The 25,120-nt window shown below is 43.6% G+C and overlaps 1 protein-coding gene across 1 annotated transcript; it reads right to left on the bottom strand.

Annotated features, from left to right (window-relative positions):
* Positions 1–1,663: 1,663 nt before the first annotated feature.
* LOC109942637 (uncharacterized) lies at positions 1,664–2,422 on the bottom strand. The gene is made up of 2 exons (XM_020544752.1): positions 2,380–2,422; positions 1,664–2,292 (listed from the first exon to the last, which is right to left on the bottom strand). Exons 1-2 carry the CDS (start codon positions 2,420–2,422, stop codon positions 1,664–1,666), a joined length of 672 nt encoding a protein of 223 aa, XP_020400341.1.
* Between the last annotated feature and the right edge of the window lie 22,698 nt (positions 2,423–25,120).

Raw genomic sequence — 25,120 nt, 5'->3', positions numbered from 1 at the left:
AACTAATGATTAATGAACTATGTTTATGTGTTAATTTGGTCTATGCAAATATAATTATGGGTTAAACTGATGAACATGTATGTGAATTAATGAGTGATGAATTGTGCTAATTTGGTGTTACATTGACGTGGTTTGTGAAACTATGAGTATAATTACTAATTTCTATTGTTAAATTAGTTTAAAATTAACTAAAAATAATTATTATGTATATATTAATTTTTTCTGCTCTGGCTCGCGAGCTAAACGAGCCAGCTCGAGCTCGTAAACGAGCCGAGCCGAGCTGACTCTGTGGCTCGTTACCTTAACGAGCCGAGCCGAGCTGGCTCGTTAGCTTAACGAGCCAGCTCGAACTCGGACGAGCCGAGCCGAGCTGGCTCGTTATCCACCCCTAGGTGCGGCCTGGTCCGCGCTCCGCGGGGAGCAGCACGGCACGGCTGCCAACGCCAAGCGGCCATTGTAATCGCCGGCCGGCGCGCGCGGGTCTCACTTTGCCGCTCCGCCCCGTGCAGCGTGCAACGGCCAGGCAGAGCCCGCGCACTTCGGCACTTGGCCTGCTCCTCCATTTGGGCAGGATTGTGGCAAGCGGCCAGTGGCGGAGGACGAATAGAATTTGAGGTATGGCGGATTTTGTACATAACTATATGTACAAATATATATATATTCTAGTTAAAAACAATTTAAAATGAAACAGTAATTTAAAGTACTTAACAACAAAACAAATGTAAATAAGGACATTGCGATAAAGTATTTAAAACAAAACAAGAGTAACTAAGAGATATACCTAGTTACGTCTAGGAGACTGAGGCAATTGCATTTGTCTATCTTTCTTCTTTTGAAAAGCCTTTTTAATTTTTTGAAGATCAAGTCCTTTGAATATGTCCCTCTCAATATAGCAAACCATTAAATCATTTAACCAACCATCAGACATCTTATTACGTAATTCAGTCTTGATAACCTTCATTGCTGAGAAGGCCCTTTCAACCGTTGCCGTCGCCACCGGTAATAGCAATGCCAACTCAATAAGACGAAAGACCAATGGGAAAACAATATGTCTTTCAAGTCTAACCATTATTTTGGATAGACTTGCAAGATCATAACAAACTTTGAACTCCTCAAGTCTTCGCACATGAATAATGAAAGTGCGTAACTGATCCTTTATTATCTTGCGATCATCAAAAGAGAAGTCGTCACAATAGATATCCGCAAGCCGAGAAAGCTTATCTACATCAAACTTGGAGAATGAGTCTCTTGGATCAAGACAAGCAAAACAAACCAACAACTCCGAGGATGTCTCATTGAAGCGATGATCAAACTCAGTGGTAATAGCATCTATAGCAGCATAGAAGGTATCAATACGAAAAGGAACAATTGGATCTATACCATTAAAAGATCCAAACTTTAGATATATACCATGGACCCCACATGTTATTGACTCATGTGGACCCACATGTAAGTGAGATAGTAATGGTATGGATCCAAAGTGGTGATCTTTTAATGGTATGGATCCAAATTTCCCATACGAAAAAAATGATCTTGAGTGATATTGTTTCTCCCACCTTTTCTTGATCGACCAAATCGTGGTACCATATCCTCCATATTTGGTATTGGGATATCATTTTCCAAACAAAATGTTTTGGTTTCTTCAAACAATGGCTCCCAACCTTCACTTCTCATATTTGATCAATGCATCTTTGCTATAACTTGAAACCTTATGTTTTATGCTTGACCTTTGGTTATCAAAATCATGAAATGATGTTGATGCAACATTGTGTATGCTACTAGGCCCACCAACATGTTTTGGAAGTGCAAGATAAGCATTTTTCCATTGTGAGAACCCAGCTTTTGTAAAGGCATCATAACCAAATTTGTCATCCATTCGATCATTCTTAAAAAGGTAGCAATAGAAGCAATATGCCTTATTCTTCTCCACACTATATTCCAACCAACTATATTGACTAAACCACTTTTTCTGAAAGCTCCTTTTATCACTTGATGGAGGAAATCTATGACCGGTTGGTTGGGTTGGACCTTTAGCTATAAAAGCTCTCCTAACTTCATCTCTAATATTTGCATAAAATCTTTCGATTGGAATACGAAGACCCGGATCAGAAATAATGTGATCCGGGTTGAAGTCAGTTATACCTTCTTGAACTTGTTCTTCTTCTTCATCATGTTCTACAGATGGCAAGACATTTTCTTCTAAAGGCACATCTTCTACAATAGCAACTACGCCGCTGCCATGAGTACTTAGACTTGAGCCACTGGAACCTTGGCTAAAATAGCTCTTCAAATCTGTAAAAAAAATCAATCATACATGTTTAGTACTTTACTAGCTTAATAAAGTAGCTCAAATATTTCTTCACAAATTACATAATATACCTTTTTGTGAAGCCTTATTCTTTCCCTTCTTATTTCCAACCATTGCTCAAATAATTAAATGACCAGTTTAAATCTAGGCAACAGAAATATTTAATCAGTTCACTTCACACATTTGTAATTTATATTTTGACTACATCTAAACTGAACAAAGGGGTTCAGGAAATAAGGGTTCTGCTTACCCAGTTGTCCACAGCTGACAGCAGCGAGCGACATTGCTGAAACTGAAACCTTGCCGGTCTGCTGTCTGCAGAGGGCCAGCGACTCGTTTGGCGCCTTGGCGGGGTGAGGACAGACCGGCAATGCCCTTCCGCCCACAGCGAGCTGCGAGCACCGAGCAGGTCTGCAGCCGTGCAGGTGAGGAGAGCAGGAGGCAGGAGCAGAGTAGCAGCGAGCGAGCGGGAGCAAGGAAGAAAGGCGGCGTTAGGCGAGCAGGGAAGAAAGGCGGCGGTCGGTGCGGTGCAGAGTTGCTATTGCTAATGATTAAATGAGTAATGACCTAGATACTAATTGCTAATTAGGCTGGGCCAAGGTATGGCTTGGGCCATACCTCGCCACATAGGGTCCTCCGCCCCTGCAAGCGGCACATGAATTTTTATCTCAAAGCAGTGCTTAGCGATTCAATATAGCTTCTTTGCGGGGCGCTACGCCATGGAAGCTGGGTGTCCCCTAATTGCCGGATAATTAGGGGCATGTTTGGTTTGATGCCTAACTTGTCACACTTTACCTAACTTTTCTGCCTAAGGTTAGTTATTTAATTTGAACGACTAACCTTAGATAAAGTGTGGCACATTTAGCCACGAAGCAAACAGCCCCTAAATCTCGCCTTCAGTTAAAGCACGGTACAAGGTCACGTGCAAGCCTAAGCCTCTGTGCCCATGTGAGAGCACCTAGAGGGGGGGGGGTGAATAGGTGATCCTGTAAACTTCAAAACTTAAGCCACAAAACTTTGATTAAGCGTTAGCACAGTTAATGCCAAGTGGCTAGAAAGGAGTCTTAACAAAACACAATACCACAAGAGATCAATCACAGAGATGACACGGTGGTTTATCCCGTGGTTCGGCCAAGACCAACGCTTGCCTACTCCACGTTGTGGCGTCCCAACGGACGAGGGTTGCAATCAACCCCTCTCAAGCGGTCCAAAGACCCACTTGAATACCACGGTGTTTTGCTTTCTTTTTCTCAATCCCGTTTGCGAGGAATTTCCACAACTTGGAGCCTCTCGCCCTTACAATTGAAGTTCACAAAGAACACAGAGCAAAGGGGGAATGAGTAACGCACACAAGACTTCAAAAGATCAGAGCAACAACACGCACACAAGTCGCAACAAGAGCTCGCAACACAACTCAAAGAGTTCGCAACTCAACAAGAGCTCTAGATGCTATCACAATGAAACGAATGCGTGAGATCGATGTCTTGGTGCTTAGGAATGTTGTAGGAGTGCTTGGTGTTCTCCTCCATGCGCCTAGGGGTCCCTTTTATAGCCCCAAGGCAGCTAGGAGCCGTTGAGAACAAATCTGGAAGGCCATCCTTGCCTTCTGTCATCGGGCGCACCGGACAGTCCGGTGCACACCGGACACTGTTCGGTGCCCGATTTCTTTCCTTAAACAGTGCAGTCGACCGTTGCAGATGCGGGAGCCGTTGGCGCACCGGACATGTCTGGTGCACACCGGACAGTCCGGTGCCCCCTTCCGACCGTTGGCTTGGCCACGTGTCGCGCGCAGAATCCGCGGCCGACCGTTGGCCCAGCCGACCGTTGGCTCACCGGACAGTCCGGTGCACACCGGACAGTCCGGTGAATTTTAGCCGTACGCCGTCAGCAAATTCCCGAGAGCGGCCTCTTCGGCCGAGGCAGCCTGGCGCACCGGACACTGTCCGGTGCACCACCGGACACTGTCCGGTGCACCACCGGACAGTCCGGTGCCCCAGACCGAAACAGCCTCTTGGCTGTACACAACCAACTCTCTTCTTTTCTTCTTCTTCCTGTTTCTAATACTTAGACAAGTATATTAGTACACAAAACCAATGTACTAAGACTTAGAAACATACCTTTGCTCTAGATTTGCACTTTGTTCATCCATGGGCATTGATTCATATTTAAGCACTTGTGTTGACATTCAATCACCAAAATACTTAGAAATGGCCCAAGGGCACATTTCCCTTTCAATCTCCCCCTTTTTGGTGATTTATGCCAACACAACATAAAGCAACTAGAACAAGTGCAAAATCCCTTCAAATAAAACTCAAATTGATTTTGATTCGATTTTGGCATATATGGATCATCCTTTGCCACCACTTGGTTTGTTTTTGCAAATCAAACTCAAATCTCTATCTCTAAGTCAAACGCACATGTTGAAGCACAAAGAGAGTCATTCCAAAAGAGATTGATCAAAGATTTCAAAAACTCCCCCTATTTCCCATAATCAACACTTCTCCCCACAAGAAGCCAACTTTTGACAAGAGAGACAATAAAAGAGTTTAACAAAACAAAAACTCTATTCTACTATTTTCAAAATCTCTATTCTACTATTTTCAAAATCTCTCAAGTGGTAGCTGATCCATTTATCGCTTTGGCCTTTATTTTCTCCCCCTTTGGCATCAAGCACCAAAACGGGATCAATCTTGGCCTTTTAACCCCATTGCCTCACCAAAATCTTCATAAGAATACAAAGGCAATAAGAGTCTAAAGATGAACTTGGAATAAGTTACCCTCTCATCGGAGTGCAGTGGAAGTCTTTCATGGTCCAAGTCCACCTTTTCCCTTTCAATCCTTCTTCGAGACTAAATCATCAAACTCAAGCACATGGTTAGTCTCAAAGGGTCAAGTTGGAACACATCTCCCCCTAAACATGTGCATCACTTTGCAACGGACTTGTGAGGTCCAGGGAGTGTTTGTACAACTTGAGCACCATAATAAGCAACAAAATGCAAAAAGGAACATGATCAAACACATAAATACATGTATGCTACAATTCAATCCAGGTTCCGCGAATCTAAGACATTTAGCTCACTACGCAACCTGCAAAAGGTCTTCTCATCTAGAGGCTTAGTGAAGATATCAGCTAGCTGGTTCTCGGTGCTAACATGGAACACTTCGATATCTCCCTTTTGCTGGTGGTCTCTCAAAAAGTGATGCCGGATGTCTATGTGCTTTGTGCGGCTGTGCTCAACAGGATTCTCCGCCATGCGGATAGCACTCTCATTGTCACATAGGAGTGGGACTTTGCTCAGATTGTAGCCAAAGTCCCGGAGGGTTTGCCTCATCCAAAGTAGTTGCGCGCAACACTGTCCTGCGGCAACATACTCGGCCTCAGCGGTGGATAGGGCAACGGAGGTTTGTTTCTTAGAGTTCCACGACACCAGGGACCTTCCTAAGAATTGGCACGTCCCTGATGTACTCTTCCTATCGACCTTACATCCAGCATAGTCGGAATCTGAGTATCCAACTAAGTCAAAGGTAGACCCCTTTGGATACCAGAGCCCGAAGCAAGGCGTAGCAACCAAATATCTAAGAATTCGCTTCACCGCCACTAAGTGACACTCCTTAGGATTGGATTGAAATCTAGCACACATGCATACGCTAAGCATAATATCCGGTCTACTAGCACATAAATAAAGTAAAGACCCTATCATGGACCGGTATGCTTTTTGATCAACGGACTTACCTCCTTTGTTGAGGTCTGTGTGTCCGTCGGTTCCCATCGGCGTCTTTGCGGGCTTGGCGTCCTTCATCCCAAACCGCTTTAGCAGATCTTGCGTGTACTTCGTTTGGGAGATGAAGGTGCCGTCCTTGAGTTGCTTCACTTGGAACCCAAGGAAGTAGTTCAACTCGCCCATCATTGACATCTCGAATTTCTGCGTCATCACCCTGCTAAACTCTTCACAAGACTTTTGGTTAGTAGAACCAAATATTATGTCATCGACATAAATTTGGCACACAAACAAATCACCATTACAAGTCTTAGTAAAAAGAGTTGGATCGGCTTTCCCAACCTTGAAAGCATTAGCAATTAAGAAATCTCTAAGGCATTCATACCATGCTCTTGGGGCTTGCTTAAGTCCATAGAGCGCCTTAGAGAGCTTACACACATGGTCGGGGTACCGTTCATCCTCGAAGCCAGGGGGTTGCTCCACGTACACCTCCTCCTTGATTGGCCCGTTGAGGAAAGCGCTCTTCACATCCATTTGGTACAACCTGAAAGAATGGTGAGCGGCATATGCTAGCAAGATTCGAATTGATTCTAGCCTAGCCACAGGAGCAAAAGTCTCCTCGAAATCCAAACCTGTGACTTGGGCATAACCTTTTGCCACAAGTCGAGCCTTGTTTCTCGTCACCACCCCGTGCTCATCCTATTTGTTGCGGAACACCCACTTGGTTCCCACAACATTTTGCTTGGGACGAGGCACCAGCGTCCAAACTTCATTTCTCTTGAAGTTGTTGAGCTCCTCCTGCATGGCCAGCACCCAGTCCGGATCTAGCAAGGCCTCCTCTACCCTGATCATCTTGTGCTCCCCCTTGATCATCCGCTTCCTGTTGATGAACCTGTTCATCGTCTTGAGTTGGGGGATGCGCCGTTGTTGAGGAAGAAGGTTGATCTCGTTCATCTTGTTCCTGTGGCCGCACTTCTCCAATCGCCATGGTTCGTATAGCAGCCGTCGGAACATCTTCTTCATCTACATCATCACCATCAACAACTTGCTCTCTTGGAGAGCCATTAGTCTCATCAAATACAACGTCGCTAGAGACTTCAACCAAACCTGATGATTTATTGAAGACTCTATACGCCTTTGTATTTGAGTCATAACCTAACAAAAACCCTTCTACAGCTTTGGGAGCAAACTTAGAATTTCTACCCTTCTTCACTAGAATGTAGCATTTGCTCCCAAATACACGAAAGTATGATACATTGGGTTTGTTACCGGTTAGAAGCTCATACGACGTCTTCTTGAGGAGGCGATGAAGGTAGACCCTGTTGATGGCGTGGCAAGCCGTGTTCACGGCTTCCGACCAAAAACGCTCGGGGGTCTTGAACTCTCCAAGCATAGTCCTCGCCATGTCGATTAGCGTCCTGTTCTTCCTCTCTACCACACCATTTTGCTGTGGTGTATAGGGAGCGGAGAACTCGTGCTTGATCCCTTCCTCCTCAAGGAACTCCTCCACTTGAAGGTTCTTGAATTCGGACCCGTTGTCGCTCCTTATCTTCTTCACCTTGAGCTCAAACTCATTTTGAGCTCTCCTGAGGAAGCGCTTGAGGGTCCCTTGGGTTTCAGACTTATCCTGCAAAAAGAACACCCAAGTGAAGCGGGAAAAGTCATCAACAATAACTAGACCATACTTACTCCCTCCTATGCTCAGATAGGCGACGGGTCCGAAGAGGTCCATATGCAGCAGCTCCAGTGGTCTTGAAGTGGTCATCACATTCTTGCTGTGATGTGCTCCTCCCACTTGTTTACCTGCTTGACAAGCTGCACAAGGTCTATCTTTTTCGAATTGCACGTTAGTCAAACCTATTACGTGTTCTCCCTTTAGAAGCTTGTGAAGGTTCTTCATCCCCACATGTGCTAAGCGGCGATGCCACAGCCAGCCCATGCTAGTCTTAGCTATTAAGCATGCATCTAGACCAACCTCTTCTTTTGCAAAATCAACTAAATAAAGTTTGCTGTCTAATACACCCTTAAAAGCTAGTGAACCATCACTTCTTCTAAAGACAGACACATCTTCATTTGTAAATAGACAGTTATACCCCATGCTACATAATTGACTAACAGATAGCAAATTATAACCAAGAGACTCAACTAAAAATACATTAGAGATAGAGTGCTCATTAGAAATTGCAATTTTACCTAACCCTTTTACCTTGCCTTGATTCCCATCACCGAATATAATTGAATCTTGGGAATCCTTATTCTTGACGTAGGAGGTGAACATTTTCTTCTTCCCCGTCATATGGTTTGTGCATCCGCTGTCGATAATCCAGCTTGAACCCCCGGATGCATAAACCTGCAAGGCAAATTTAGGCTTGGGACTTAGGTACCCAACTCTTGTTGGGTCCTACAAGGTTAGTGCAAATATCCTTAGGGACCCAAATGCAAGTTTTGTCTCCCTTGCATTTTGCCCCTAACTTCCTAGCAACTATCTTCATATCCTTTCTACAAATAGCAAAGGAAGCATTTAAAGCACAATAAATTGTAGAAGGTTCATTAACTACTTTCCTAGGAGCATGAATAGTATTCTTTCTAGGCACGTGATGAATAGCATTTCTCCTAGTCATACTTCTACCATGCATATAGGAAGAACTAGAAGCAGTCATGGCATAAGAATCATAAGCATGTGAATAAAAAGCATCATAACTTCTAAAAGCATTTCTAGAATTTTTCCTATCATGATACAAAAAGGCATGGTTCTTTATAACACTAGTAGCCATAGGGGCCTTCCCTTTCTCCTTAGCGGGAATGGGAGTCTTATGGCTTGTTAAGTTCTTGACTTCCCTTTTGAAGCCAAGTCCATCCTTAATTGAGGGGTGTCTACCAATCGTGTAGGCATCCCTTGCAAATTTTAGCTTATCACATTCGTTTTTGCTAGCCTTAAGTTGAGTATTAAGACTAGCCACTTCAGCATTCAATTTAGAAATTGAAACCAAGTGATCACTACAGGCATCAACATCGAAATCTTTACACCTAGTGCAAATCTCAACATGTTCTACACAAGATGTTGATTTACTAGATTTTTCTAGTTTAGCATTTAAATCATCATTTTTGCTTTTTAAACTAGCAATTGAATCATGACATGTAGACAACTCACATGAAAGCATTTCATTTCTCTTAATTTCTAAAGCAAGAGATTTTTGTGCTTCTACAAATTTATCATGTTCTTCATACAACAAATCCTCTTGCTTTTCTAAAAGCACATTCTTATCATTCAAGGCATCAATTAATTCATTGATTTTATCAATTTTATTTCTATCCAATCCCTTGAACAAACTAGAGTAATCTATTTCATCATCACTAGACTCATCGTCACTAGAAGAATCATAAGTGACATCATTACGAGTGATTACCTTCTTCTCTCTTGCCATGAGGCAAGTGTGACGCTCGTTGGGGAAGAGGGATGACTTGTTGAAGGCGGTGGCGGCGAGTCCTTCATTGTCGGAGTCGGAGGAGCAATCCGAATCCCACTCCTTTCCGATATGTGCCTCGCCCTTGGCCTTCTTATAATTCTTCTTCTTTTCCCTCTTGTTCCCCTGTTCCTGGTCACTATCGTTATCGGGGCAGTTAGCGATAAAATGACCAATCTTACCACACTTGAAGCATGAGCGTTTCCCCTTTGTCTTGGTCTTGCTTGGCTGCCCCTTGTGACCTTTTAGCACCGTCTTGAAGCGTTTGATGATGAGAGCCATCTCTTCATCATTAAGTTCGGCCGCCTCAATTTGTGCCACCTTGCTAGGTAGCGCCTCCTTGCTTCTTGTTGCTTTGAGAGCAAGAGGTTGCGGCTCGTTGATCGGTCCATTCAAAGCGTCGTCCACGTACCTTGCTTCCTTAATCATCATTCGCCCGCTGACGAATTTTCCTAGGACTTCTTCGGGCGACATTTTGGTGTACCTGGGATTCTCACGAATATTATTCACCAAATGAGGATCAAGAATGGTAAAGGACCTTAGTAATAGTCGGACGACGTCATGGTCCGTCCATCGCGTGCTTCCATAACTCCTTATTTTGTTGATAAGGGTCTTGAGCCGGTTGTATGTTTGGGTTGGCTCCTCGCCCCTTATCATTGCAAACCTTCCAAGCTCGCCCTCCACCAACTCCATTTTAGTGAGCATGGTGATGTCGTTCCCCTCGTGAGAAATCTTGAGGGTGTCCCATATCTGCTTGGCATTGTCCAAGCCGCTCACCTTATTGTACTCGTCCCTGCACAAAGAGGCTAGCAACACAGTAGTAGCTTGTGCATTTTTATGAATTTGTTCGTTAATAAACATAGGGCTATCCGAGCTATCAAATTTCATTCCATTCTCTACAATCTCCCATATGCTTGGATGGAGAGAGAATAAATGACTACGCATTTTGTGACTCCAAAATCCGTAGTCCTCCCCATCAAAGTGTGGAGGTTTGCCGAGAGGAATGGAAAGCAAATGCGAATTCGAACTATGTGGAATACGAGAATAATCAAATGAAAAGTTCGAATTGACCGTCTTCCTGTAGTCGTTGTCATCGTCCTTTTGGGAAGAAGTCGACTCATCGCTATCGTCGTAGTAGACGATCTCCTTGATGCGCCTTGTCTTCTTCTTCTTCCCATCTTTACGCTTGTGGCCCGAGCCCGAGTCAGTAGGCTTGTCATCCTTCGGCTCGTTGACGAAGGACTCCTTCTCCTTGTCGTTGATCACGATTCCCTTCCCCTTAGGATCCATCTCTTCGGGCGATTAGTCCCTTCTTGAAGAGAACGGCTCTGATACCAATTGAGAGCACCTAGAGGGGGGGGGTGAATAGGTGATCCTGTAAACTTCAAAACTTAAGCCACAAAACTTTGATTAAGCGTTAGCACAGTTAATGCCAAGTGGCTAGAAAGGAGTCTTAACAAAACACAATACCACAAGAGATCAATCACAGAGATGACACGGTGGTTTATCCCGTGGTTCGGCCAAGACCAACGCTGTCACACCCGGGTTTCGGGGCACCAAGACCCGGGCGTAAACATAATCACCAGGTGTGCTGGGACCAAGTCTCACACATATGATGAATCATGGCACAGGATCGAATGTCACAACTTTACTATAGGAGTTCTATACAAAATAAATAATTACATTATAAGGAGACAACAGTCCAGCAACCCAAAGTTGACTGGGAGACGACGACCTAGACCTCTCACGAACACATCACAGCATCCTCCATGCGCCTCATCCTGCGGTACCTGTTCTTGACCTGTGGGGGGGGTGTGAGACAGCAAGAGTGAGCTCACATACGTTCATCGCTCAACAAGTTGTGGGGAATAATGTGCATGAACTCGCCAAAGGTGGGAGCTCACGTGAAGTGTAAGGCTTACCAAAGAGGATGGTTAGAGCTGAGCATTGCTTTTAAAGTTGGTCAAAATTTTATTAGCAATTACTAAGTATAAGTAAATACCAACCCAATTAAATAGTAGAACAAAAGTAACAAACTCACCTGCGATGCAATGCATATGACAAATTGAGTTTAAGTTCCATAATTTAATCATGTGAGTGTCCGAGCCGCTCATGACCGTGAGCACGGCTAGTATACCAGTTTTACACTCTGCAGAGGTTGCGCATCTTTACCCACAAGTCATGTTACCCATCTGCCAAGGGATCGCGACTTCCCATACACCTCTACCGAGGAGGCGAGGCAGGGTAACACTACGAGGCCTTTACAAAGTTCCACTAGCTTCAGAAAACCCGCTACAGTTTATAGGAAGCTCCAATGCAGGAATCCCTTGCAGGACCGCCATCACAGCAAAATCCTCCCGAGGGCCTCCCCAGGAATCCCTTGCAGGACCGCCATCACAGCAAAATCCTCCCGAGGGCCTTCCCAGGAATCCCTTGCAGGACCGCCATCACAGCAAAATCCTCCCGAGGGCCTCCCTACACTGACCACTCCCCTACTGCCCTTGCCCCTTTCGGGTAAGGTAGTCTTCCACTAGCTTTCCTAATTAATCGGCCAAGGGCGTCCCATTAAACCCTTGTGGTAGCACTGTTTTCCCGGGTGGTTCTCCATGTTCCAATTAACATAATGATCTTATCATGAACAGTGATAATAAACAGATAATAAAAGTGTGATCATGAATAATGTATCTTCATACCCAAAACCACATAAAGCACTAGCAAGTACTACCCAAAAAGTTCAGTGGTAAACAAGGTATAAAGATAGACAAACTAGGGTAACCTATTGGGTCCCATCAAATTAACCTATGCAGATCATTATGATTAATTAGAACATGAGTGGGTAAAAAGAAGTGATCAAGGGCACAACTTGCCTGACACTTGAGATTCCAGTTACCAGGGTGATTCTTCAGATCCTCGTGACCTCACTGCTAGTCGTAGCAATACAAACAAACATGGTATAGACAAAATTAACATCACACCAACCATAAGTACTAACTTAATAATAATAATCTACACGTTGCTACGAGATCGTGGGTTTGAGAACTATTAAAATCGGAGTTAAAACGAATTAGGGGTAAAACAATATTTCTAGGCGCAATAAATCTAATAGATGTTGCACTTAAATTAGGCATGTATTAAGTTAAAATATTTGAGTTGATATTAATCAATTTAACAATTATTTATAATAAGCGTATGTTACAACTATAAATTGGATTAACTAGATTGCCTAGCTAACTAGCATTAATTAAACAATTAATTAATTAACTTAATTATTTAAAACATGTGGTATAATTAAAATAATGTTATTACTACGTACGCAAAAATTAATATGAACCTAACATAACTTGAACAAATTATTTGACCTAAAAGATATCACATTTTTTTATAAATTAGTAGAGCTACACAGAAATATGTGATATGATGGTGGGAAATTAATCACCGAAGTTGTCGCTAAATTTGTGGAGGAAATCAAATTTCGACAAGATGGCCATAGTGGTTTATGGTTGCGAGCCTAGCTAGCGTGGATCGCTGATATTGGCGGCTGACCGCCGTATGCATACGGCGGTGCTGGTCAACCGCCCCCGCATAGCGTGAGCTGCTCCCTACGATGCTCTCTATTTCCCATCTCTATGCTTACGGGTGAACGACGACTCCTCATGTTTTAGCTGGCTCCTATCATTGGCTATGGTCTAGGGATGGTCGAGGCTCACGACTATATATATATATCCGGGGACCGAATCCTAGCGTGGGAGATTGTTCGGTTAAGATTTGTTGCCAAGAAATTCCCAACGAACTCGCTTAATTCTGTTTTGATTACCGGGAGAATGAAGAAACTAGCGCTGCGGTCTCACATGTCACCCAGAGCAGCCACAAATAATCCCTCGCATCCCATAACTAATAAAAAAAATTTCCACCAAGCCACGTGTGTGTGGGTTCCCTTTTTTTTCCTCAACAGCCCCATGTACGACTTGTTCTTTTTTTTTCAGGTTCTTCGTGCAAGCAGTTGCTTTCTCCCTCCGTCTTTCTTCTACCTCCGATCAATGAGCAGCCATGGTTGGGGGAGAAGGGAAGAGGGGTCGGCCAGGATGCTCGACCACACAGGCCAGCCCTGCACAGGGTGGGGCTGCGCCGGAGGGGGGGCTGGGTTGCCGGGGAGCCGGGCGCTAGACATGCGAGCAGGGGGCACATCGGAGCAGCGGAGCTGCGGCGGCGCGCAATCAGCAGGCTGCGGGCGACACACAAGCTCCACTGTTTTGTAGCCATAGCGTACGTTGCAAAACTGTGCAGAGAAACAAAGAGGGAAGGAGATCTCACCTTCAATGAAGCAGACTGGCTGACGACGGCGCGCAGGTCCGCGTTGAGGTGCCGGTTCTATGGTGGACAGGGGCAAGCTCTAGTCGAACGGTTCCATGGAGCGCCCGAACGGCGACGAACACAGAAATCCGTGGCGGCGGTGATTTCTCCCCCAGCGGCGGCCCTTTTCACTCGGTGATGAGCTTCGACCCTCTCTGCGCTCAGCGATATGGCTAGCCCCGCGAGGATCACCAGACGGATGAGGGGGGTTCCCGATGGCCCGCGATTTATACCCAGGCGGTAAGTCCGAGGGGGATGGAGGTAGGGGCGAGATCCTCGGCCGGAATCGCGCAACAGAACAGAGTCTGTTGGGGTGTTTCGTAATGGCAGGTAGATGGAGCACCTGGCGCCTGGGCCTATGATGCCAGTGACAGGGCACAGTGCAGGCGCGTGGCACTGCAGTCTGGGTAATGGGACCCATGCATCAGTGACACGCAATCAGGGACCTGTTCACGGTGAACAAAAGGAATAGAAGCGCAGGAGACTGGGCCAGAACGTGGATTCGTCACAGGTAGATACGAGAATACGAGATACATGGCTGAACCAGTAAGGATCCCACACGTCATTGGGTCAAGGATGACATCAGCCACGATGTCATGGTGACATCATCGAATAAAGAATGATTTTCTCAGCGGCTAGAGAAGTAAAAAGAAAAATAAAATAAAAAAGGAAGCGTGGGCTACACTTAACACTAGAGCTGGACCGAGCGGCAACGGCACAAGTAAGTCTTCTTTTCTTTTTCCTTTTTATTCTTTGTTTCTTTTTTTTAGTCTTTAGTTTTCTGTTTTAAATTTCAGTCTGCAAAGCCTAATTTCAACCAAGGTTAAAAAGATGCACAAGCAATAAACTCCAGCATGAAATGCATGTTTCATTTTATGTATATTCATATTAATCATTCTTTTTTTTAATTATGCAAATTTCTTTAAAGGTGCACTTTATTTATTTTTAGGAGAAAGATTGTTTTGATGGTCACGATTAAAAGCTAATTTAAAATAAATACCCATTTTTACTTTTTTAGTTATTCCATTTCTTTGAATAAATACTAATACATAATCCATGAATAAAACAATTCATAATCAATTGAAAATCTTTATGTTTATTTATTTATGAACTTCATAATTCTAATTCTAGTTTCAAAATAAAATCTAGCTTTGACTAATCAAAGTAAAATATAATTCTATCAATTATTTATTTTGAGAAAATGATTATAAAAATAAAAATCCTTATTAAAAGATATTTTTAATCCAAATACTTTGAAGAACTCCTCTAATCACCAAAACACTGCTTTGGGGTTTTACAAATTCTACCCCCCTTAAAAATAATCTCGTCCTCGAGATTTGTGAGAAAAGGGACAGAGAAGGATTGATCAACTGTTAGTCTATAATTGGTTCAAAAATTCAAGGTCTCATTTTTTTAGTTAATAGTGGGTGATTAGGAGAGCATATGTATCCAGCTACTTATTATGTGGAATAAGAGATGGATGGGTTAGGGCAGGGCATAGTAGGGTAAGGAAGGACTCCATCCCGGATTGTGGATCTTGACTCATCTTGGTGATCTAGCTTGATCTTTGAAGGCTTGAGTTGGGGCTGAAGACCATATTTGGCTTGACTCTTATCCTTCCTTAACGCGGTTGATCCTTTCTTCCTCGAGCTTTGGTGTCTTCATCCGGGTTTGTGACAAGATGGGTAGAGGGTTCAATAGCTATATGCTAGATGGAATTAGTTGTGTAACCTGTTTTGTAGGTCAAGTTGTTGGGTAGGGTCGAGTTGATCTAAGATCACAAACTTGTTTAAAGGAGCAGGGTCTAATGTATTCCATCAGGATTGACTATCTTGTTAGGTAACTCATTTTAGATTGGATTATAGTAGATTAGATGGAGTCTAGATTAGATCGATATCACTAGATTAGATTAAACAATATCTAATTACTTTGGATTAAATCATGGTTGTTACACTAGTGTGGGGTAAAATGCTTATTAGGGCAAGATGAATCCATAGGGATAAGGTAGAATCTTTTGAGGTCAGTCAGATAAGATAAAATCTTTTCAAGATAAGATGAGTCTACTAAGGTAATGAAGTATCTTTCAAGATAAGATGGATCTACTAAGCTTAATATATTTTAGTGGGGAATAATCTAAGTTGGCTAGTTATTTTTATTAACATTTTTCTATATATATATATATATATATATATACAAATGTAATTGTGGACGTTACTCCACAACTCATCACACTCAATCAAAGAACCAAATCAGACAAGTATCATAAGAACAAACATTCAAGTTTATAGATATCAAAAAAAATAGTTTTGTTTCTGTTCCTAAGATTAGGTCTCCTATTTCTAAAAGTCACTTTAGGCACAAGATTTCAAAGTGTGAAATCCACATTTGTCTTTAGAATGAGAAAGATAAGAATAATCAGAGTAAAGCGGAAATAGATGAGAAAAGATTAAGAAAAGTTTAGAAAGAATCAGAGTAAGGTAAGTATAGAATGAATCAGAGCAAGATAAGTAGGTAAGGGTTTGTCCATTTCTATCTAGGTTTCGTCCTACAGTCAACATTTCCTCTGATACCACTTCTGTCACACCCGGGTTTCGGGGCACCAAGACCCGGGCGTAAACATAATCACCAGGTGTGCTGGGACCAAGTCTCACACATATGATGAATCATGGCACAGGATCGAATGTCACAACTTTACTATAGGAGTTCTATACAAAATAAATAATTACATTATAAGGAGACAACAGTCCAGCAACCCAAAGTTGACTGGGAGACGACGACCTAGACCTCTCACGAACACATCACAGCATCCTCCATGCGCCTCATCCTGCGGTACCTGTTCTTGACCTGTGGGGGGGTGTGAGACAGCAAGAGTGAGCTCACATACGTTCATCGCTCAACAAGTTGTGGGGAATAATGTGCATGAACTCGCCAAAGGTGGGAGCTCACGTGAAGTGTAAGGCTTACCAAAGAGGATGGTTAGAGCTGAGCATTGCTTTTAAAGTTGGTCAAAATTTTATTAGCAATTACTAAGTATAAGTAAATACCAACCCAATTAAATAGTAGAACAAAAGTAACAAACTCACCTGCGATGCAATGCATATGACAAATTGAGTTTAAGTTCCATAATTTAATCATGTGAGTGTCCGAGCCGCTCATGACCGTGAGCACGGCTAGTATACCAGTTTTACACTCTGCAGAGGTTGCGCATCTTTACCCACAAGTCATGTTACCCATCTGCCAAGGGATCGCGACTTCCCATACACCTCTACCGAGGAGGCGAGGCAGGGTAACACTACGAGGCCTTTACAAAGTTCCACTAGCTTCAGAAAACCCGCTACAGTTTATAGGAAGCTCCAATGCAGGAATCCCTTGCAGGACCGCCATCACAGCAAAATCCTCCCGAGGGCCTCCCCAGGAATCCCTTGCAGGACCGCCATCACAGCAAAATCCTCCCGAGGGCCTTCCCAGGAATCCCTTGCAGGACCGCCATCACAGCAAAATCCTCCCGAGGGCCTCCCTACACTGACCACTCCCCTACTGCCCTTGCCCCTTTCGGGTAAGGTAGTCTTCCACTAGCTTTCCTAATTAATCGGCCAAGGGCGTCCCATTAAACCCTTGTGGTAGCACTGTTTTCCCGGGTGGTTCTCCATGTTCCAATTAACATAATGATCTTATCATGAACAGTGATAATAAACAGATAATAAAAGTGTGATCATGAATAATGTATCTTCATACCCAAAACCACATAAAGCACTAGCAAGTACTACCCAAAAAGTTCAGTGGTAAACAAGGTATAAAGATAGACAAACTAGGGTAACCTATTGGGTCCCATCAAATTAACCTATGCAGATCATTATGATTAATTAGAACATGAGTGGGTAAAAAGAAGTGATCAAGGGCACAACTTGCCTGACACTTGAGATTCCAGTTACCAGGGTGATTCTTCAGATCCTCGTGACCTCACTGCTAGTCGTAGCAATACAAACAAACATGGTATAGACAAAATTAACATCACACCAACCATAAGTACTAACTTAATAATAATAATCTACACGTTGCTACGAGATCGTGGGTTTGAGAACTATTAAAATCGGAGTTAAAACGAATTAGGGGTAAAACAATATTTCTAGGCGCAATAAATCTAATAGATGTTGCACTTAAATTAGGCATGTATTAAGTTAAAATATTTGAGTTGATATTAATCAATTTAACAATTATTTATAATAAGCGTATGTTACAACTATAAATTGGATTAACTAGATTGCCTAGCTAACTAGCATTAATTAAACAATTAATTAATTAACTTAATTATTTAAAACATGTGGTATAATTAAAATAATGTTATTACTACGTACGCAAAAATTAATATGAACCTAACATAACTTGAACAAATTATTTGACCTAAAAGATATCACATTTTTTTATAAATTAGTAGAGCTACACAGAAATATGTGATATGATGGTGGGAAATTAATCACCGAAGTTGTCGCTAAATTTGTGGAGGAAATCAAATTTCGACAAGATGGCCATAGTGGTTTATGGTTGCGAGCCTAGCTAGCGTGGATCGCTGATATTGGCGGCTGACCGCCGTATGCATACGGCGGTGCTGGTCAACCGCCCCCGCATAGCGTGAGCTGCTCCCTACGATGCTCTCTATTTCCCATCTCTATGCTTACGGGTGAACGACGACTCCTCATGTTTTAGCTGGCTCCTATCATTGGCTATGGTCTAGGGATGGTCGAGGCTCACGACTATATATATATATATCCGGGGACCGAATCCTAGCGTGGGAGATTGTTCGGTTAAGATTTGTTGCCAAGAAATTCCCAACGAACTCGCTTAATTCTGTTTTGATTACCGGGAGAATGAAGAAACTAGCGCTGCGGTCTCACATGTCACCCAGAGCAGCCACAAATAATCCCTCGCATCCCATAACTAATAAAAAAAATTTCCACCAAGCCACGTGTGTGTGGGTTCCCTTTTTTTCCTCAACAGCCCCATGTACGACTTGTTCTTTTTTTTTTCAGGTTCTTCGTGCAAGCAGTTGCTTTCTCCCTCCGTCTTTCTTCTACCTCCGATCAATGAGCAGCCATGGTTGGGGGAGAAGGGAAGAGGGGTCGGCCAGGATGCTCGACCACACAGGCCAGCCCTGCACAGGGTGGGGCTGCGCCGGAGGGGGGGCTGGGTTGCCGGGGAGCCGGGCGCTAGACATGCGAGCAGGGGGCACATCGGAGCAGCGGAGCTGCGGCGGCGCGCAATCAGCAGGCTGCGGGCGACACACAAGCTCCACTGTTTTGTAGCCATAGCGTACGTTGCAAAACTGTGCAGAGAAACAAAGAGGGAAGGAGATCTCACCTTCAATGAAGCAGACTGGCTGACGACGGCGCGCAGGTCCGCGTTGAGGTGCCGGTTCTATGGTGGACAGGGGCAAGCTCTAGTCGAACGGTTCCATGGAGCGCCCGAACGGCGACGAACACAGAAATCCGTGGCGGCGGTGATTTCTCCCCCAGCGGCGGCCCTTTTCACTTGGTGATGAGCTTCGACCCTCTCTGCGCTCAGCGATATGGCTAGCCCCGCGAGGATCACCAGACGGATGAGGGGGGTTCCCGATGGCCCGCGATTTATACCCAGGCGGTAAGTCCGAGGGGGATGGAGGTAGGGGCGAGATCCTCGGCCGGAATCGCGCAACAGAACAGAGTCTGTTGGGGTGTTTCGTAATGGCAGGTAGATGGAGCACCTGGCGCCTGGGCCTATGATGCCAGTGACAGGGCACAGTGCAGGCGCGTGGCACTGCAGTCTGGGTAATGGGACCCATGCATCAGTGACACGCAATCAGGGACCTGTTCACGGTGAACAAAAGGAATAGAAGCGCAGGAGACTGGGCCAGAACGTGGATTCGTCACAGGTAGATACGAGAATACGAGATACATGGCTGAACCAGTAAGGATCCCACACGTCATTGGGTCAAGGATGACATCAGCCACGATGTCATGGTGACATCATCGAATAAAGAATGATTTTCTCAGCGGCTAGAGAAGTAAAAAGAAAAATAAAATAAAAAAGGAAGCGTGGGCTACACTTAACACTAGAGCTGGACCGAGCGGCAACGGCACAAGTAAGTCTTCTTTTCTTTTTCCTTTTTATTCTTTGTTTCTTTTTTTTAGTCTTTAGTTTTCTGTTTTAAATTTCAGTCTGCAAAGCCTAATTTCAACCAAGGTTAAAAAGATGCACAAGCAATAAACTCCAGCATGAAATGCATGTTTCATTTTATGTATATTCATATTAATCATTCTTTTTTTTAATTATGCAAATTTCTTTAAAGGTGCACTTTATTTATTTTTAGGAGAAAGATTGTTTTGATGGTCACGATTAAAAGCTAATTTAAAATAAATACCCATTTTTACTTTTTTAGTTATTCCATTTCTTTGAATAAATACTAATACATAATCCATGAATAAAACAATTCATAATCAATTGAAAATCTTTATGTTTATTTATTTATGAACTTCATAATTCTAATTCTAGTTTCAAAATAAAATCTAGCTTTGACTAATCAAAGTAAAATATAATTCTATCAATTATTTATTTTGAGAAAATGATTATAAAAATAAAAATCCTTATTAAAAGATATTTTTAATCCAAATACTTTGAAGAACTCCTCTAATCACCAAAACACTGCTTTGGGGTTTTACAAACGCTTGCCTACTCCACGTTGTGGCGTCCCAACGGACGAGGGTTGCAATCAACCCCTCTCAAGCGGTCCAAAGACCCACTTGAATACCACGGTGTTTTGCTTTCTTTTTCTCAATCCCGTTTGCGAGGAATTTCCACAACTTGGAGCCTCTCGCCCTTACAATTGAAGTTCACAAAGAACACAGAGCAAAGGGGGAATGAGTAACGCACACAAGACTTCAAAAGATCAGAGCAACAACACGCACACAAGTCGCAACAAGAGCTCGCAACACAACTCAAAGAGTTCGCAACTCAACAAGAGCTCTAGATGCTATCACAATGAAACGAATGCGTGAGATCGATGTCTTGGTGCTTAGGAATGTTGTAGGAGTGCTTGGTGTTCTCCTCCATGCGCCTAGGGGTCCCTTTTATAGCCCCAAGGCAGCTAGGAGCCGTTGAGAACAAATCTGGAAGGCCATCCTTGCCTTCTGTCATCGGGCGCACCGGACAGTCCGGTGCACACCGGACACTGTCCGGTGCCCGATTTCTTTCCTTAAACAGTGCAGTCGACCGTTGCAGATGCGGGGGCCGTTGGCGCACCGGACATGTCCGGTGCACACCGGACAGTCCGGTGCCCCCTTCCGACCGTTGGCTTGGCCACGTGTCGCGCGCAGAATCCGCGGCCGACCGTTGGCCCAGCCGACCGTTGGCTCACCGGACAGTCCGGTGCACACCGGACAGTCCGGTGAATTTTAGCCGTACGCCGTCAGCAAATTCCCGAGAGCGGCCTCTTCGGCCGAGGCAGCCTGGCGCACCAGACACTGTCCGGTGCACCACCGGACACTGTCCGGTGCACCACCGGACAGTCCGGTGCCCCAGACCGAAACAGCCTCTTGGCTGTACACAGCCAACTCTCTTCTTTTCTTCTTCTTCCTGTTTCTAATACTTAGACAAGTATATTAGTACACAAAACCAATGTACTAAGACTTAGAAACATACCTTTGCTCTAGATTTGCACTTTGTTCATCCATGGGCATTGATTCATATTTAAGCACTTGTGTTGACATTCAATCACCAAAATACTTAGAAATGGCCCAAGGGCACATTTCCCTTTCACCATGTTGTGTCTCTACTATTATACAACATCAATTCTGACGTTCGTCTCGCGTCAAATATGTTTATTTTCCTTCGCTTTATTAGCGACCATTACCCTGTAAATAGACCGTACAAACTATCAAAACTCACCAGATAGACCGTGCATAATACCACTTAGCTATCTAATGGAAGATTCCCCGCGGGAATCGGGAAACAGGGTCCTAGTTGCCATTTGTAGCTACGAGGGGTTGTTTAAAAATTCAAATCTCCTTTTCTCGGGATGAGCAATTATAGGAGGTGTCCATTTATTTATTTATGGAAGGTTTTGTTAGAATCTATACTGTCTAGGATCGATTCCTAAGTCCCTAGAATACCAATCCGTAACTGAAAGAAAAACTTTGATGATGTGTAGATCTGATCTACTGATCTACTGAGAAGAACGGGGAAACATACCTTGTTGCTGTTGCTATCTTCATACCGTTGCCCTGCAGAGAAGCAGCAGGCATCGGGATCCAAGCCGTTGTAGGTTGTCGCGTTTCCAAACACTCCGACGCCTAGGCGATGGGGGGCCTCTGGGGACTAGGGTTTTTGGGGCGAGGTACTAGCGTTAGTCTTTCCTGCGACCCCTTAGTCCTGTATTTATAGCGTCGTGTGCCTGGGGGCTCCAACCGAGGTTAGCGTGGGCCCTCCCAATCAAGGGCCCATTTAAAGAGATAGATAGTTGGGTTTAGCCCAATCCGGTCACTGATGACCAGCTGTAGAGGACACACCCAACAATCTCCCCTTTGTTCTCTACATTCCTTATTCTCAACTTTTCTGGATTCCATCCCTTGACAAGTTTACACATAGAGACCAATGTGTGACAATGACCGATTAAGTATCATCGCACTCATTGACTACAACATGCTCGCCTGCTTCAGAACGGAAAAGACTTTATTTGGTTGCAATCTGTAGCCCCTGTGATTCAAGATCATAGGTACTCCCTTAAACCCATGCCGGCTGCGTGCTTACTAAACACGCTGGGTGGAAGACCTTTTGTGAGCGGATCCGCTAGCATCTGCTATCTTCTGTTATGCTCATCTTTTATGGTTTGATCCTGAATCTACTCCTTAACAACATAATACTAAAAGTCAATGAACTTGGCAGCGCCACATGACTTGTTGTTATAGGAGTACGGTACCGCTGGCTCATTATCGCAGTAAATTCTCAGTGGTCGCTCTATGCTATCAACCACTCTTAATCCGGGTACAAATTTCTTTATCTTTATTGCCTGCCCATTTGCCTCATGCATGGTTACAAACTCAGTGTGCATTGTCGACGATGCTCTCGCTGTCTGTTTGCAACTTTTATAAGAAATAACTCCCCCAGATATAGTAAATTTATACCTCGAAATAGGGAACTAGATCTTCTGTTTGTTAGCATGAGGCCATTTTCGTACCTTGGAGGTACATTAGAGCCTTCTTAACTACTTAACAGTGTTCTATGCTTGGGTTGATCTGATATCTCCCAATCATCCCGGTAGTAAATTCTAAGTCAGGGTGAATATATATTTGAGCATACAAAATGCTTCTGATAGTAGAAGCATATGGTACTGACTTTATCTGATCTTTCTGACACTGAATCTGGGGACACTGATGATTCCCAAACTTATCACCCTGGACTTTTGGCGCAGGCGTGGCCTTACACTGATGCATACTGTACTTCTTTAGTACTTTTCTATGTATGACTTCTGTGAGAGTTCTAATACTTCATTATGTCTATCTCTGTGAAATTCTATTTTAAAACATAAGAGGTTTCTCCTATGTCTTTTTATATCGAAGTTCGAGGAACAAAAACTTTCTGTTTCCGCCAGCAGATCTATATCACTACTAGCTAAACATATGTCATCGACATACAGAACAAGGAAGATATACTTTCTTTTTCCTTAGATTTCACATAAATGCAATTGTCTTCCTCGTTATCCTCGAAACTAAACTTTCTGATAGTCTGATCAGACTTGACGTACCACTATCTGGAGGAATGTTTTAATCCATAAATGGACCTCCTTAAGTGACATCTCTTGTTTTTCTTTTACTGCTCACAACAAAACCCTTTGGTTGTGTCATGAACACGTTTTTCTGTTAACTCTCCATTTAGTGATGTTGTCTTTACATCCATCTGATGGAGCTCTAGATCAAAATGAGCAACTAGTGCCATTATGATTCTGAATGAATCTTTTGTTAGGACAAGTGAGAAGGTTTTATGGTAGTCAATGCCTTCTCACTATGTGAACGCCTTAGCCACATGTTCTTGTATCCTTCTATATTCCCTTTGAAGTCACGCTTGGTCTTCTAGACCCACTAATTTGCGCTTCTCATAGCTATTTCATATGTAGTGGGATCACCTTCTGCATCGATGTCCTCACACATATAAAACTCATCGCTTTCTATGTCTACACTTGTGTAAACTCGATAATCATCAGGAATCGCAGATCGTATAGACCTTTGAGACCTTCATAAACTTGTTTCTAGTTCTGGTTCGTTCTGGGGCTCCTGCATTGGTGCATCACTTGGCGCAACACTACTACTGTCATGTGAACTCTCCTGTGCAATCGACTCAGAAGAGCCAGAATGTGCAGAAGGTGAAGTGACTTGCTCTGTAGTAGTTGCACTTGGTGATACAATATTTGCAGCAGGGGTTTCACCTCGAGTTGTTACAACCGTTGGTGGAACCACAGCGGGTATCGAGAAGTATGGTTCTTCAACCATCGGAATTGGGACATACGTCCTCTTTTCCTGAAGGTCAACCTCTCTGAGTACCTTACTCCCCTTGATCATGTCATCTTGTAGGAAAATGGCATGTCTAGTTTCAGACAAACTTGGTTTGTCTGCCTGGGCAGTAGAATTTGTAACCCTTCGATCTCTCAGGATAGCCAATAAAATGGTAGCTAGTGGTTCTCTCATCTAGCTTTTTCTGCCCAGGATTAAGTATTCTAGCTTCTGCTGGACAACCCCATATGTGGAAGTAGTTGAGCGTGAGCTTTCTGCCAGTTCACAACTCATATGGAGTTTTAGCCACTGATTTGGTAGGAACTTTGTTGAGTATTTGCATAGCGGTTTTTAAAACCTCCATCCATAAACCCAATGGTAAGTTAGAGTAACTAAGCATACTCATTACCATGTCCATCAGTGTTCTTCTTACGGCTTTAGGCAACCACATTCTGTTGCGGTTCACCATGTGTAAAATACTGAGCTACAATACTGTTTTCACTTAGGAACCTCGCGAAAGGATCCTGGGACCTGTCCATACTCAGTATGGTGCCCACAGTACTCCCCCACACGATTTGATATGACAATCTTTGTGTTCAAATCATGTTGTTTTTCTACATCAGCATTGAACTATTTAAACTTGTCTAAATCTTATGATCTGTCCCTTAAAAAAAAGGGTAAATATAACCGTAGCGAGAGTAGTCATTTGTGAAGGTTATGAACAAGTCAAACTGTCCTAACTGGAAAAGGACCACATATATCTAT

This window comes from Zea mays, chromosome 9 (genome assembly GCF_902167145.1).
Source record: "Zea mays cultivar B73 chromosome 9, Zm-B73-REFERENCE-NAM-5.0, whole genome shotgun sequence".
Taxonomy (NCBI): Eukaryota; Viridiplantae; Streptophyta; class Magnoliopsida; order Poales; family Poaceae; genus Zea; species Zea mays.
The sequence above is the reverse complement of the archived record's forward strand: the minus strand, read 5'-3'. Positions and strand labels throughout refer to the sequence as shown.